The sequence below is a fragment of the Ceratosolen solmsi genome, unplaced genomic scaffold (assembly GCF_000503995.2).
Source record: "Ceratosolen solmsi marchali unplaced genomic scaffold, CerSol_1.0 scaffold10, whole genome shotgun sequence".
NCBI classification, from domain to species: Eukaryota; Metazoa; Arthropoda; class Insecta; order Hymenoptera; family Agaonidae; genus Ceratosolen; species Ceratosolen solmsi.
The window spans coordinates 12,964,127-12,977,604 of NW_011948412.1; the positions used below are offsets into that span (position 1 = coordinate 12,964,127).

Sequence of the window (13,478 nt, forward strand, 5' to 3'; positions counted from 1 at the left end):
TATATCTATATATTGTCCTATCATTGTCAATACTTAGTTATATAATTATCTCCATTATCTTTTTTTTTTCTTTTTTTAATTATTATTATTATTATATTGCCTATTATTCTTGCCTAGATCTGTATTTACGTACATATAGATTGAACAATTTCTTAGTTACTCGATCGACGCTGCGGAAATATAGATAAGCATAGAAGTTGGTATACCTTTTACATGGTTGAAAGCTGACGTTTACGTTATTAAGATTAATCATTTCCACACTTTAAAAGTATGTGCTGAAAATTTGATTGTTACAACCTAATATATTTCACTTATCATTCATAATATTTTGTCTGAAGCATTACGATATCTGCAGTTGCTTATTATACATCAAAAAACCGATTAAAATTATAACGATATACCTTGAAGCCATTGAACTGGCAACTATTAATAATAGAAGCTTAGTTTCTGTATAAAAAATTTACTAATTTATGAAGCAACTGATTTCTAAGCTTCAAGATTTATATAAATATTGTGCTTGAAGAATGGCGGGACCAAGAATTTGTTGAAAATAAGCCTGAAAATTCTCACACTTACTTAAGTTATTAAGGTCATTCGAGCTACCCCAAATGATCATTCCGTCGCTGCCATGTTTTGCTATTTCCTGTATCGTGTTGACAATATCACTCTGAAAACACATAAATATTAAAGATACAATAAGCTTATAAGTATATGCCATTTAATGTAAATGATCGATCATCTAAATTATAATTTAGAAAAAGAAAAATTTATTTAAATTAAATATGTATAAAATTCACGCATTCAAATATTTATTTGCAAAATGCTTTGAATAATTGAAATTTGAAGTTTATTGAATTACAATTATTTTAGCTTCATGTTAATTATTATGTTTTTATTAAATAATTAACAAAAAGGGATGTAATTAATTTATATTAGATAGTTTGATCATTATTTAGAATGATCAGACCCCAAATGCGTGAAATCGAGAGTATTCAAATTATAAATTCAAGTTTATCGGTATTTAATTTGACAAATGTTTACGAATATTTTTTGATCGAACAATAGGAAAGTACCTTTTGTAGAAAAATATTCTTTCGGTCTTGATATTTGTACCAATAATAAGGAAGAACTCTGATATTCTGCTGCTTTTGAAATCTTCTTGATAATCTAATGGCCTCTTGCACTATGCCACTGACTAGATTCACTCTTTCACTGGGAGTGAGCTGTTGAGGCAGATACACGGACGGTAAAAGAATATTTGAATTCTCAAAGAGCCATGACATTCTGGAATAATGTGAAAAAATCAATTTCATCATATGATTAAAATTTTCTAAAATGTTTATAATCTAGTGATTGAACGTTAAAAATATTTATATCTTATTTTATTCGCTGACTTAAATTTATAAAAATATTTATTCATAAATTTTAGTTATTTCATTCGCCTCCTCGATGATGGCAATAAGTGCTATATGTATATTATCTGAATAGTATATGAAAAAATTATTTCATTGCGTTTCATTTGAAAACCACTGCAAGTGTGTAAATTTTATAATTTAAAAAAGTCCTCATTTTCTAAGCAAATACTATTACGTATTAACTAACACCATCTCAATATATGTCTCTCTCTCTCTCTCTCTCTCTCTCTCTCTCTCTCTCAAAATAAAAAACGCATATTATGTTTGTTTATTTTAAAATATATATTGCCATTAGATACTACTGCCATTTTATCTTCGTGTAATTAACGATAAATGCAATAAAGGCAAATTTTTATTTTAATCGATTAAATTTTTTGAAAATATATTCATAGCTATTTATTGCAATTCGTATTTATTTAATACATTCCATATGTTTATTTCAAAGTAAGTAGTAATGTGCAGGTACCAAAATACCAATTCACAACTTCCAGTTTATATTTTTTCTCGATTCTTAAACAATAAATTATAGAACATGAGCTAGTAACATAAATAATTTTCTATAAACGAGAAACTAATAATGTACAATTATCATTAATCGAATTAATGAAATAGTTAGTTATTCGTGGAATATTCAATATTGAATTTAATTAGATTAAATTAAGAAGTGGATAAAATTTGTTAATAATTAACCATTAAACTTTTATAATAAAATGTACATTACATATTTATTGAATTATGGACATATTAACCGAAACAGAATGTGATAAATGTCAATATTGTGTTTTTTCTTTATCAGAAACGTAAAATTAATATTAAAATACAATTGAACATATAAAGATCTTTACGTATTTTTCAATATTTGTATGTATTGATATTTGTTTAATACTGTAAATTGATTATTAGCAAGTATTCACACGTAATTGATTAAACCATATATGTATGTATAAGATTTTCGAATAGATAACGTGAAACAAAAGTTTTTTCTTACTCCTCTGTTTGCTTACCTTTCTATTTTGGTATTTTTATTTATAAAACAGCAAATTATATTTCTTCATAAAATTTAGTCGCATGTTAGTTTTCTGAATAATAAGTTTATTGGCTCATATTGCTAATGAAATAATGAATTTTATTAATAAATTTTTTGTTAATTCTTCCTGATATATATATTTAGAAATAAAAGTTCCCTTTACAATTGTTATAATTAAATTCATTTCTCTATACCTTCGTATTTGCACTTTAAATGTGTAAAATTTTAAGGCTTTATAGCCTTTCGTCGTTTATTTGCAATAATTACGGTACAAATTGCATTTGTACGTCTTACATGACATTGCTACTTATATGTGTAGGACTTTATCGAATGATTTAATTCCGTCTCCTTTCAATCGCTTGATTTATCTTAAAAGACGTTGCAGTTTAAACAGAAGCTTCTCAAGTGTTCTTAATGTTAGTATTATAAAAAATATTAGACGAATTAAGTGAGTTAAATTAACGTTACATTAGCCATGAAGTATTTGATTTCTCTATTTCCATAACAAAATCCATATAATATAATGTAAAATTTTTACAAATTATGTCTATTTATAACTTCTTTGTACATGCTCGTTAAAAAATTAATTAATGAAAAAATATTCATATTTAATTAACGTAGATAATAAAAATATATTATTTATAAAGAAATATTTTTTCTTTTTACTTGATCTAACAGATCTTCTACTTTTTCTTTTGATAATTCTTCATGCACAAAGTAATTTATTGCACGCATACTCGAATGACTTTTGCATTTCAAACGTTAACCACTGCTGCCATTAAAATTGGTTCTTATGTAACGTAGTGGCGAAGCATAAATAATCAACGAAAATTCCTAATTTCAAATTTTGCTCAATAATATTTTTGTCATCGTTTTTCACAATCATCGTATATAGCGTTTAAAGTCTTTATCATCCGATATTGATCATTCAAAAGGAAAAATAAACATCTACTAAATAATACTCGCCTGTTATTATCTCCAAAGACCTTCGGATCGCAGTTCCCGTTTGGCTGCTTTAAGTTAAAACAATAAGGATATGCATAATATCCGGTCTTAGATTCTTGGCCATCTCCAAAGTTTTCTTCATGAAGAGTTTGCCAAAATTTTCAAACCTACGCGTCGCCTCCAATGTTATTGCTTGTGAAGTCCAAAACGGATGGCGCTGGCCTTCGATTTCAATGGACAAGTCCCGGTAAATCTGCAAAGAAGCCCAATTTTGTCGAAAGATTGGTCGCCAACTCTCGAAATCAATGATAGCGATCCCTGAAAAATTAGGATTCGGGATCTGCTCCTCGAGATGCTGCCGAAAGTAATGCAGATGCAACGAGAGATTACCCTCTTGTGGGAGGCCTCCGTTTCTCCACACGATATTATCTAAATATTGTCGTGCAAATATTGTTCAATTAATAAAGGCCGAAATAAAAGGCGATGCATTTGAAAATTTCATTTTCTATGGAAAAAAAAAATATTCACAGACAGATTGATTTTTTCAGTAATCAAAAGGAACAATTGTGAATATCACATACTTATTATATTTATTAAAATTTTCAACGTTTATCCGATTAAATTAAAACGATTGCTATTTAAATTATATTATAATGTATTTTATTACCTTCATTATCTTTTAATAAAGCCGGGAAATTACCAGGATCATACAAAATTACAATGTTATCACCCCTGAATTTGTCATTCTCATTTTGTATAAAACCAAACTTGTTGGAAACTTCTCCAAAATCCATACCATATTTATGGCACATAAATGTAGGAACATTCCAGTATATTTGAAATTTGTTTGTATTATCAGATAATAAATTAAAAATAGATGATCCGAATCTGAAAGAGCGTTAATTTTTTTAATTTAAACGAAAAAAAAAATATTTCAATTAAGCCTCGTTCAAGTTGAAAATCCAAAAAAAAAAAATCAACTATTCCAAAAACAACATGAATTTTAAAAATTATTACAAATGATAAAAATTAATTCTTTAAAATTCAATATATTTTTATTTAATGAAAAAGCATTACTATATTATTCTCTTAATTTTCTAATCAATAATACTATGTTGTAGTAAAAAAAAAAATATTATAAAAAAAATTATAAATATTACTATATTTCGAAAGTGATTTGTAAATTTATGTAAAAATAAATTATCTTACCATTAATATAATAAATAATTCATTTTACATTCTCTAACATAATAATAATAATAATAATAATAATAATAATAATAATAATAATAATAATAATACGATTTTCGTTATTTTTATGTAGAACAACAGCGTAAAATTAGTACAAAATATGTATATTATATATTTATTTAGTGCACGTGAAATGTATATATATTATTGGTTTTTTTTTACTTTAAATTGATTAAAATATGAATAAAATACTGATTATATTACACATAGACTTTCTATTATGAGTATCGTAAATAGTTTACAAACTGTTGATTATTTTAACTTTTCGCATTAATAAAATATTTATTTAACTCGTGACTTAAATTATTATTATGTGAAAATCGTAGTAGATTTGTATTTTTATCTATCAATCGACAATCGATCAAAATTATTCTTTACGAAATTCAAACGAAATCATATACTTGACAAAATAATGTGCGTAATAATATTTATGATTTCAACAAGGAACTATATATAACTATCTAACAACGAGAATATTAAATGCGGACAAAAAGCGAGTCAATAAATGTTAGTGCGACAGTTAAAAAAATTTTTTAGAAAAGACGATTTAAAAAATATAAAATAAACGGAATAAGACAAACCAAAAAAATTGTTCTCGTAATTGTAATATTCAATTATCACAGAAAGAAGTTATTTCATATGAAGATTAATTAACAAAACATATATACATATATACATTTATTGATTTTGTATAACAATAAATATATTTTTTGAATGTAAAAATTAAAGAATTAAATAAAAAAAAGTCATATATATTTATATTATTCTTACTGAGAAATACTGTTTTGACATTCTAAAAATTTTTCCTAAAACATATTTTATCGTTTTTTAATTCATCTACTTTGGTAAATATCATTATGAAATATCAGACGAAAGATATAATATTTTAAATGTAAGAATTTTTTATAAAAATTTTAAAGTTGCTTATTATCTTTTAAATATAAATATGTAGATATTAATTGCTGCATTTCAATTATTATATTGTCGTTATTAACAAATTATTTATTATAATATGTACGTAATAAAGTTAAATTGAATTTTCAATTTTTCATTAATAAACGGCGTCGGTTGGCGTAATTTAAATATCAAAATCATAATGTTTAATGAATTACATTTACTAATGAAATACTATTCTAAGTAATTTTTTCTTAATAAAAAGCTTATAGGAAACTTCTAGATATCATATCCTTATACAAATATAATATAATTATAAAAAATATAATTTGAGTACATAACTAATTTAATGTTTAATTATATAGGCTTACATTTATAATACAACAGTTTATGGTCTTATTCTGATATTAGTCGTATAATTATAAAGTGTTTTGCATTTAACAAATATTGATCTCTAACTCGCAATAATATAGGATGAACGGTAAATTATTTTTCATTTTCCATAAATAAACTAATAATACGAAATGTACGGAGAAAAAATACATTTCAAGAACACATAATTAATAGCTGCTCGTAAAACAATGAAGTTTGAATATTTAATAGAAGAGCGATCGATTATTTTATTTCCTTTTGACTTTTATTTGTTTGAAAAAACTACATTATTGTAAAAATAGGCCTCTACGATTAAACATCTAATTAGTTATAGACTCAGTCTTATTAAATGAAGTCAATTTTATATTTAGTAAACAGGAATTCTTTTTAAAAATTTAAAAATACATCTTACATGATTTTTACATCATAGTGAGTTAAATGCAGAAAATTTTCAAATTGAAATAATTATATTCTTCCTTTGTTAATAAGAATAAGTAATTACACCTCTTTATAATTACGAATTGTTCATAAAACAAAGAGTAAGATATTTAAGTAATTTTGTATTTAAAATGTGCTCAGATACAAATATTAAATACTACATAATGATCTCTACAATTCTGTGCTTCGCTCTCTCTCCAGTCTTATTTGATTTGGATCCTCCCATTTGCGGTTATTTAATGTACCTCTAATTCATCCTGTTGATCACTTTTTGAATACTTACTCTTATTTCATAATCAGAATAAAACAAAAAAAAAAAAGCAGTTAAGAAAAATAAATATTGAAATTATCACCATAATTACTCTATGAATAATTAAGCATTTTTTGCAATCTTACATTATTCATATTTATATATATATTGTACATATAATCGAAACAAAATTAGAAATGTTGTAAATAGATATATTTTAATAAAATGAAATATTTGTTGAATGATAAATTTCTTTTAATGATATAAATTTTCTAAATATTTTAATGATCATACATAAACACACACGCACACACACACACAGACACAGAGTCAATACTGTTAACTCTAAACGAAGATTAAATGTAAGAACATATATATGTAGATGACTAACGAAAGCGATTTTGTATTTGAAATCTGATTAGAGTCAAATTTATTATTTGCTATTTAAATTTGCTTGCGGCTTAAATCTATTTATGAACATTAAATAAGTATCAGCGACAGAGATATAAAATTAAAACGACAACATTACATTAGTTTTAAATTATATTTTACAACTAATAACTATTTTTCTATTTTTTTTTTCACATTGAAATTGTTTAAAAATTTTTATAATTTATTTTATTGAATTATGTGTCACAGATACAATACGACGTAGATTGTACGCTTGTATCATTTAAAAATGATTGAAAAGTCATTTTAATGAAAATTAATTCTTAAAATAGACAATAAGACGAGCAAATAGTATATTATTCTATGTAATATGATTTATGCTGTGAAAAGTTGAATAACAAAATCGGTAAAAATAGTTTTCATAACAATGTGCCTAACGGTATTGTAATAATTCATTTTGGCAACTCGTAAGAAACGATTGATATAATGGAAAAAAATTATTATACACAATAAGGCTTTAATTAAATTGTGTAATAATAGTGAAAAATGTCTGCCAATGAGAAATTAAATATACGATAAAAAAAAAAGTGAAAGGCATACAAAATAATTGAAAAATCAATGATTTTTTTATGAAATCATATACATATATATATATATATATATATATATATATATATATGGAAGATATTTCGGGCGATAAGATTGTATTACAAGTGAATAGATAGCAAGCAAGACAATAAGAACAATATAATAAACACAATGGCTTTTGTGCGATTAGTATAATGGATTGAGCTTGCGATTTATAAAATAGCCGCGTGCTAGGCATAAAGTAAGGATAGTTATAGTTGAGCCGCGATTATGAAGAATCTTGTTACTTTTTGGCACGGCTGTTCATTCGAAAGGAAAGGATGGTAATTGATGTAATGCGTTTGCAATAGAATTTTGAAACTAAAAGCCAAGGTAGTGGCCGCATTCGCTTGGAGCCCTCGCAATATTTACCCGAAGAGACACGCAGCGCTCCAATGGTTAAGGCAGATGCAGATGAAGACAAGCCATCGGCACGTTTGGAGCTGCATCGATGGCCCCCACGGCTTAATTAGATCGTGTATCATCAATCGTCAATACCGGACGAGTAGGGCAGCTGGAGAATGCGTCGCGACTCTAACTGAATCCAGCATTATTTATCCGCGATCGCGAGCCCATTTATTTGCCAGAGCTCGCGGCTCCTTCTCTCCCCCACCCCCGGGCCCGCTTTTACCCCTCCTGTGCAATACACGTCTATTTATTGTTAGACGCAAGCCATAGCGTTATCACGAGCGCACCTTGGGATCGGTGTGCGTGTTTACTTGGGGCTCGCGTGAGCCATGTGCATTATTTTGCTTAATTTCGTTTGTATTCCTTCAACGGCCACGCAAAGGGAACGCCTTCTTATCTTGCCTAATGCTGCCATTTCACCTTTTATTAACAAATTCGTTTTTTCGGCTCTCTCTCTCTCTCTCTGCTATTTTCTCTTTAAATCCTAGCTTTACTTGATTTAGTTAGTCAGTAGCGCGAATATCTGCTGATAAAAACATTTTGGATATACGCTAATCAAAAAGAGTAGTAATATCCCATTGATATTAGCATTGGCTATTTTTAATTATTTTCCTAATACTGGGAATGGTATTAGATAATTTTCAATATTACATATATTTTAGTCGGTGTTAATGGAATAATTATTTGTAATATATTTCCATAATATACTGAAAGTTTTGGTTATTTTTGTATTATTGACAATCTGTACAAGAGTAAAAAATGTGTCGATTGTTTCGAAAAAAATTTTTTTTTTTCTCAAATAGCAAACAAAATGAATACTTTACTTAAAATATTCATATTTGTATAAATATTAATAAGAATCGAGAGCTTATCTTAATTATAACATTTATTTCATGTAAAACAACGCGTTCTTCCATTTTCATTTTATTCCTTCTTCTTTCTTTCGATCAAATAAATGTATCGCAGTTAAAATGAATAAATATATAAAAAAATTTATAAAATCAAACTTCATCTTTTTATTACACATTATAAACTAAGACATAATTAAACATTGTGTCCAAAAATTTCCCCCTTAAGTAGATAAATCAGATTTATTTTTAATTTCAATTAAAAAAATAACCGAAATTGATATTATAAATATTTAATGCACTATTAATTAATCAATTCCTACCTTCCTATTTTAATCTCCCATTTATCGATTCAGGGACTCATTTGTTAAAGAAGTAAAAGCATCGCTTTAATGAATAACAACCAACTAGTTAGTATATTTTTAATTTCATATAATTTAAGGCTTTAATATTTTTAATATTATTTTTAACTCGTTCCAATGATGAAAAATATAAATTCTTATAGCAAATTCATTTAAATATATTAAATTTACTCATTATAATTAATTATTATCGCTGTTATTATCAACATTCTCCATATTATGTATATTTATTTACAACATAAATTGCAAATAATAATTACAAATTTTATATTTCTTTAAACTGTTTATAGAATTATATGCCAAGTATTTTATGTTGTTGTGTTGAAATCAATGATTGTTGAAAATATAATCATTAAAGTACCAAGATGAAATAGCTTGCGGTTTTTACGAAATCAATAACGCAATATACTAAAAAAAAATATAAATTTTTATTCAAGTCTTTAAGGATTAGGTAATAAATTGCGCAACTAAATAATTAGCATAAATTTACAACGTTTTAGATAACCAAATTTGAGACAAAATATTATTTTTATCTAGTTAGCATTAAAAAACATTATAGCAATTACTATATTTAGTTAGATTAAAATAGTTTTAATGGCGGAATAGATTAAATGGCATAAAGTACACTAATTCAATAAATTTCAACACGTATACATAAATATTGATAATTTTATATTTAAGGAATGGGCAATTATTTATATAACTAATGGAAATATATTTATTGTAACTAAGAATATTTCAAAAGTTGTAATTATAACTTAAATTTCAAAGAATTAATTAAGTTACAATCAACTTTAGAGAGTAAAAGCGTATATTTCAATCAATTTCATTTTTAAAGAATTGATGTAAAATGTGCTATTATAATTATGAATATTTATTGTTGATTATGCATTAAAGTGTATATTAGACTGCAATGTTTATATAGATAAAAGAGGAAGAAAAAAGAAAGAAAGTGGCCTCAGTTTTTATTACGTATCGGACTTTTATCTTAAATGAAATTAACGCTGCAATTTTATATATCAATTGATTTATGTGTCATTTTTAAAATAATTTTTTACAATAAATTTTTAAATTTTATAATGCCCATTAAATATAACTAATTGTCAGCCAATCTAAAATTGAAGCATCAGAACATACTCTTTCATATCTTACATATGATTAGCGTCATTGTAATAGTAGCGTAAACAGTATACACTGTTACTAATTTGTATTGTAATTTATGCAATTAATTCATCACATCCTATAGCTGAAGAATAAGCGATGATAAAAGGCGACGAAACGACTAGAAAAAAATTCATCAATTAATCTATTCAAATACATAATTTAATTCACAATGATAATATAACGAGTCTCCGAATTATCAATTTCAAGGAAATGGTTTTAATTTGAAAATAAGACGAACGAGGTCTTAACAAAGCGCGATAAGAAGGATGCGCCACGACGATGATAAAAAAAATTTTAAAGCTCCAAAGGTACTCAGGTATTGATTATCGAGGGCTTCAAATGCCACACTATGTAAGAAGTACCCATGATTATCCCATGATTATCGCGTTTGGATGGAGCGAGGGCCACCGCTACCGTAGCCCATAAGTACTCGTCGCTGCTGTTGTTCACGTGAGCACATACGAGTGCCGGTGATAAGTTACTTGGCTGATGTCAAGGTCCATCAACACGGGTTCGCTATTCAAATGCACCGAGGCACATAATCATAAAGGCTTTGCACAGTCTTCACATCGGAAAATCGTGCAAGGACGATCGAACACGTGCTGTTTATCGTCTGCACTGTCCTCCGATTGTCCATTTCTCCTTTACGCTCAATTTCAATATGCTAAGCACGTGGCTACGTTTAAAGGACAATACGCGACTGTGTGTAAGTGGAAGCGTCGTGGGACTTTCGACATTTTTTCTCGCCTCTCGGGTATTATGACAAGAATACTCGCTCGATAGTGCATTATGAAGTTTATGCCCTTGTAATTGGCCCGATGAAGCATCATCCATGGAAATAATTTGCTTTTTAAACTGTCTGCGCTCGGAATAGAAAGGAGTTTGGGAAAAATCGATAAGCTCGTAACTTGCCGAGGTTATATGCATCGATAGAAGAAAAGTGGCAGCCACTTGGATTTGAAAGTTACGCTGTGACTGAGATGGCAAGTAAGCCGATAGATTTTCAAACTTCGTTCTTATTGTAACAACTTCTTTTTTATATGTTTGTATTTTTACCATATTAACAAATAGAATGAGCGTCGTCTTAAATTAACGATATATATATATATATATATATATATATCAACATAATATGTCTTGCGTGTAATCTCGTATCTCAACATCTGTAGACATTTTAAATTCTTACCTTCTTACTTAATATTTCAGACAAATAATTTACGAAAATTGATGAAACTATTTTTCTAAATGCTTATAAATGAGAAGAAATGTTATTTTTATAACATTACATTTATAACAAATTATAAGTATATTCAAATTTTCCTAACCACTGTATTTTTAACTTTGTTGAAAAATACCTCTCAAAGACTACTATTTTTTATTTAATAATATTTAATAATCACAAATTATATGCAATATATAATGAACTTTTCATTTTAAAATTAATACTGCTTTTCCTATTAAATTCCATTGATTCTTAACTCGTTAATAAATTATTATAATTTAAACATATTTGATATTTTTTATGCAACGAATTTTTACATTTTTATAATAAATTTTATAATTTTTTTTTTTTTTTAACGACTTACTTATATTTCACAATCTTTGAAAAAAGTAATCTTCGTTACATGTAATTTTGCAATCAAAGAGCCAAAACCAAGTTCGCTGTAATGGTTATTCTTAAAGAAAGTTGGATCGCTATTTTCATTTAATCCTAATTCATTTAATAAAAGAGTAATACACATGTATATTTTCATAAAATGCTTAAAATAACTTATTTGTTATTAATTGTTCATATTAATTAAATTTAGTAATTATTATCGAATGTATCAGCTATAATAGACATTTACAATTAGTAATCGATCGATCTTTTTTTTTCTTCCTTTTGAAAATTAATTAAATAGTTTTTTATAAAACGATAGTAAATCTTATTTTAATAAGATAATTCTTTAAAAAAAAAAACAAAACAAAACAAAACAAAACAAATACAAATGAGAAGCGATCGATTATATAAGACTTTATCCAAAAATACTTAACACCGAAAAATTGGGTATTATGTATATAAGTATGATATGCATTGAAGTTATGAGCCTGACGTCAGATGCTCTGTAGTTTCCCACTTAAATGCGGATGATATTCTAGTGAAAACTACAGGAATTTGAAAACGACATACGCATATACGTTCTCCTAGAATTTTTAGGGAATTATAGGGACGAGATCGAAATTTGATTATAAAGAATATTTTGCATAAAAATCTGATATACAGATGCACTATATCAAGTAGAATAGCCGTATTAACCGAATAAATGCACTGTAAATATTAAAGAAATGATTAGCAATTTGTGCATGACGCCTCTAATTATTATCGAAATATGTGCAAACATATTCTACATTCTTGTGTATAATTTTGTTTGTTGATAAATATATGTGTCTATAAATAAAAAATTAATTTTAAAAGACATTTCAGAAATATTTTAGTGATGAATTAGTGATTGCAAATATACAGAAGAAAATTATGATGAATAAATTACCTACTAAAAATAATATAATAATAAAGTATAAAAAGTAAACTTTAAGATAAAAATAGATAACTAAAAAGCTATTATAAAAAAAAAGAAAAAAAGAACGAGTGTCACTTTTAAATCATTTTAGATTCTTTATAAAATTATGTCTCCTAGATAGTTTTATTACACCTACCTGCATAATAAATAAACTTTATATAGGATGTATTAACAAAAATTATTGTTTTAATGATGCATTAATGACTGATTAAAATCTTAGAGCATGTTTGACATTTTAATGTCAATCATACTATATAGTATTGTTAAAAAATCTTATAGCACATAAGGAATGCAATAATACTTTTTTAATTTCCTTTTCTGTACGAGAATTAAAAATATTATAAATGTTGAAATAATATTTGTTCACCATACTTGTAAAAACTTATAAAATATCTACAAATACTTGAGATATAAGTACTATAAAAGTATGCCAAATACACTTTGATAATTTATATAAATTTATAAAATGGTAATCTACGGTATATAAAAATTTATTTGCAATGCTTTTTATAACTCTAAAATTATCTAC

General features: G+C 26.1%; 1 protein-coding gene across 1 annotated transcript; it reads right to left on the minus strand.

Moving 5' to 3' along the window:
* Nucleotides 1-447: 447 nt before the first annotated feature.
* On the minus strand, nucleotides 448-8,432 carry LOC105365060 (hyaluronidase-like). The gene is given in 6 exon segments (XM_011503143.1): nucleotides 448-667; nucleotides 1,074-1,284; nucleotides 3,409-3,490; nucleotides 3,493-3,825; nucleotides 4,061-4,275; nucleotides 8,329-8,432. Coding segments are annotated over 6 exon segments (1,119 nt in total). The 3' UTR covers nucleotides 448-493.
* Between the last annotated feature and the right edge of the window lie 5,046 nt (nucleotides 8,433-13,478).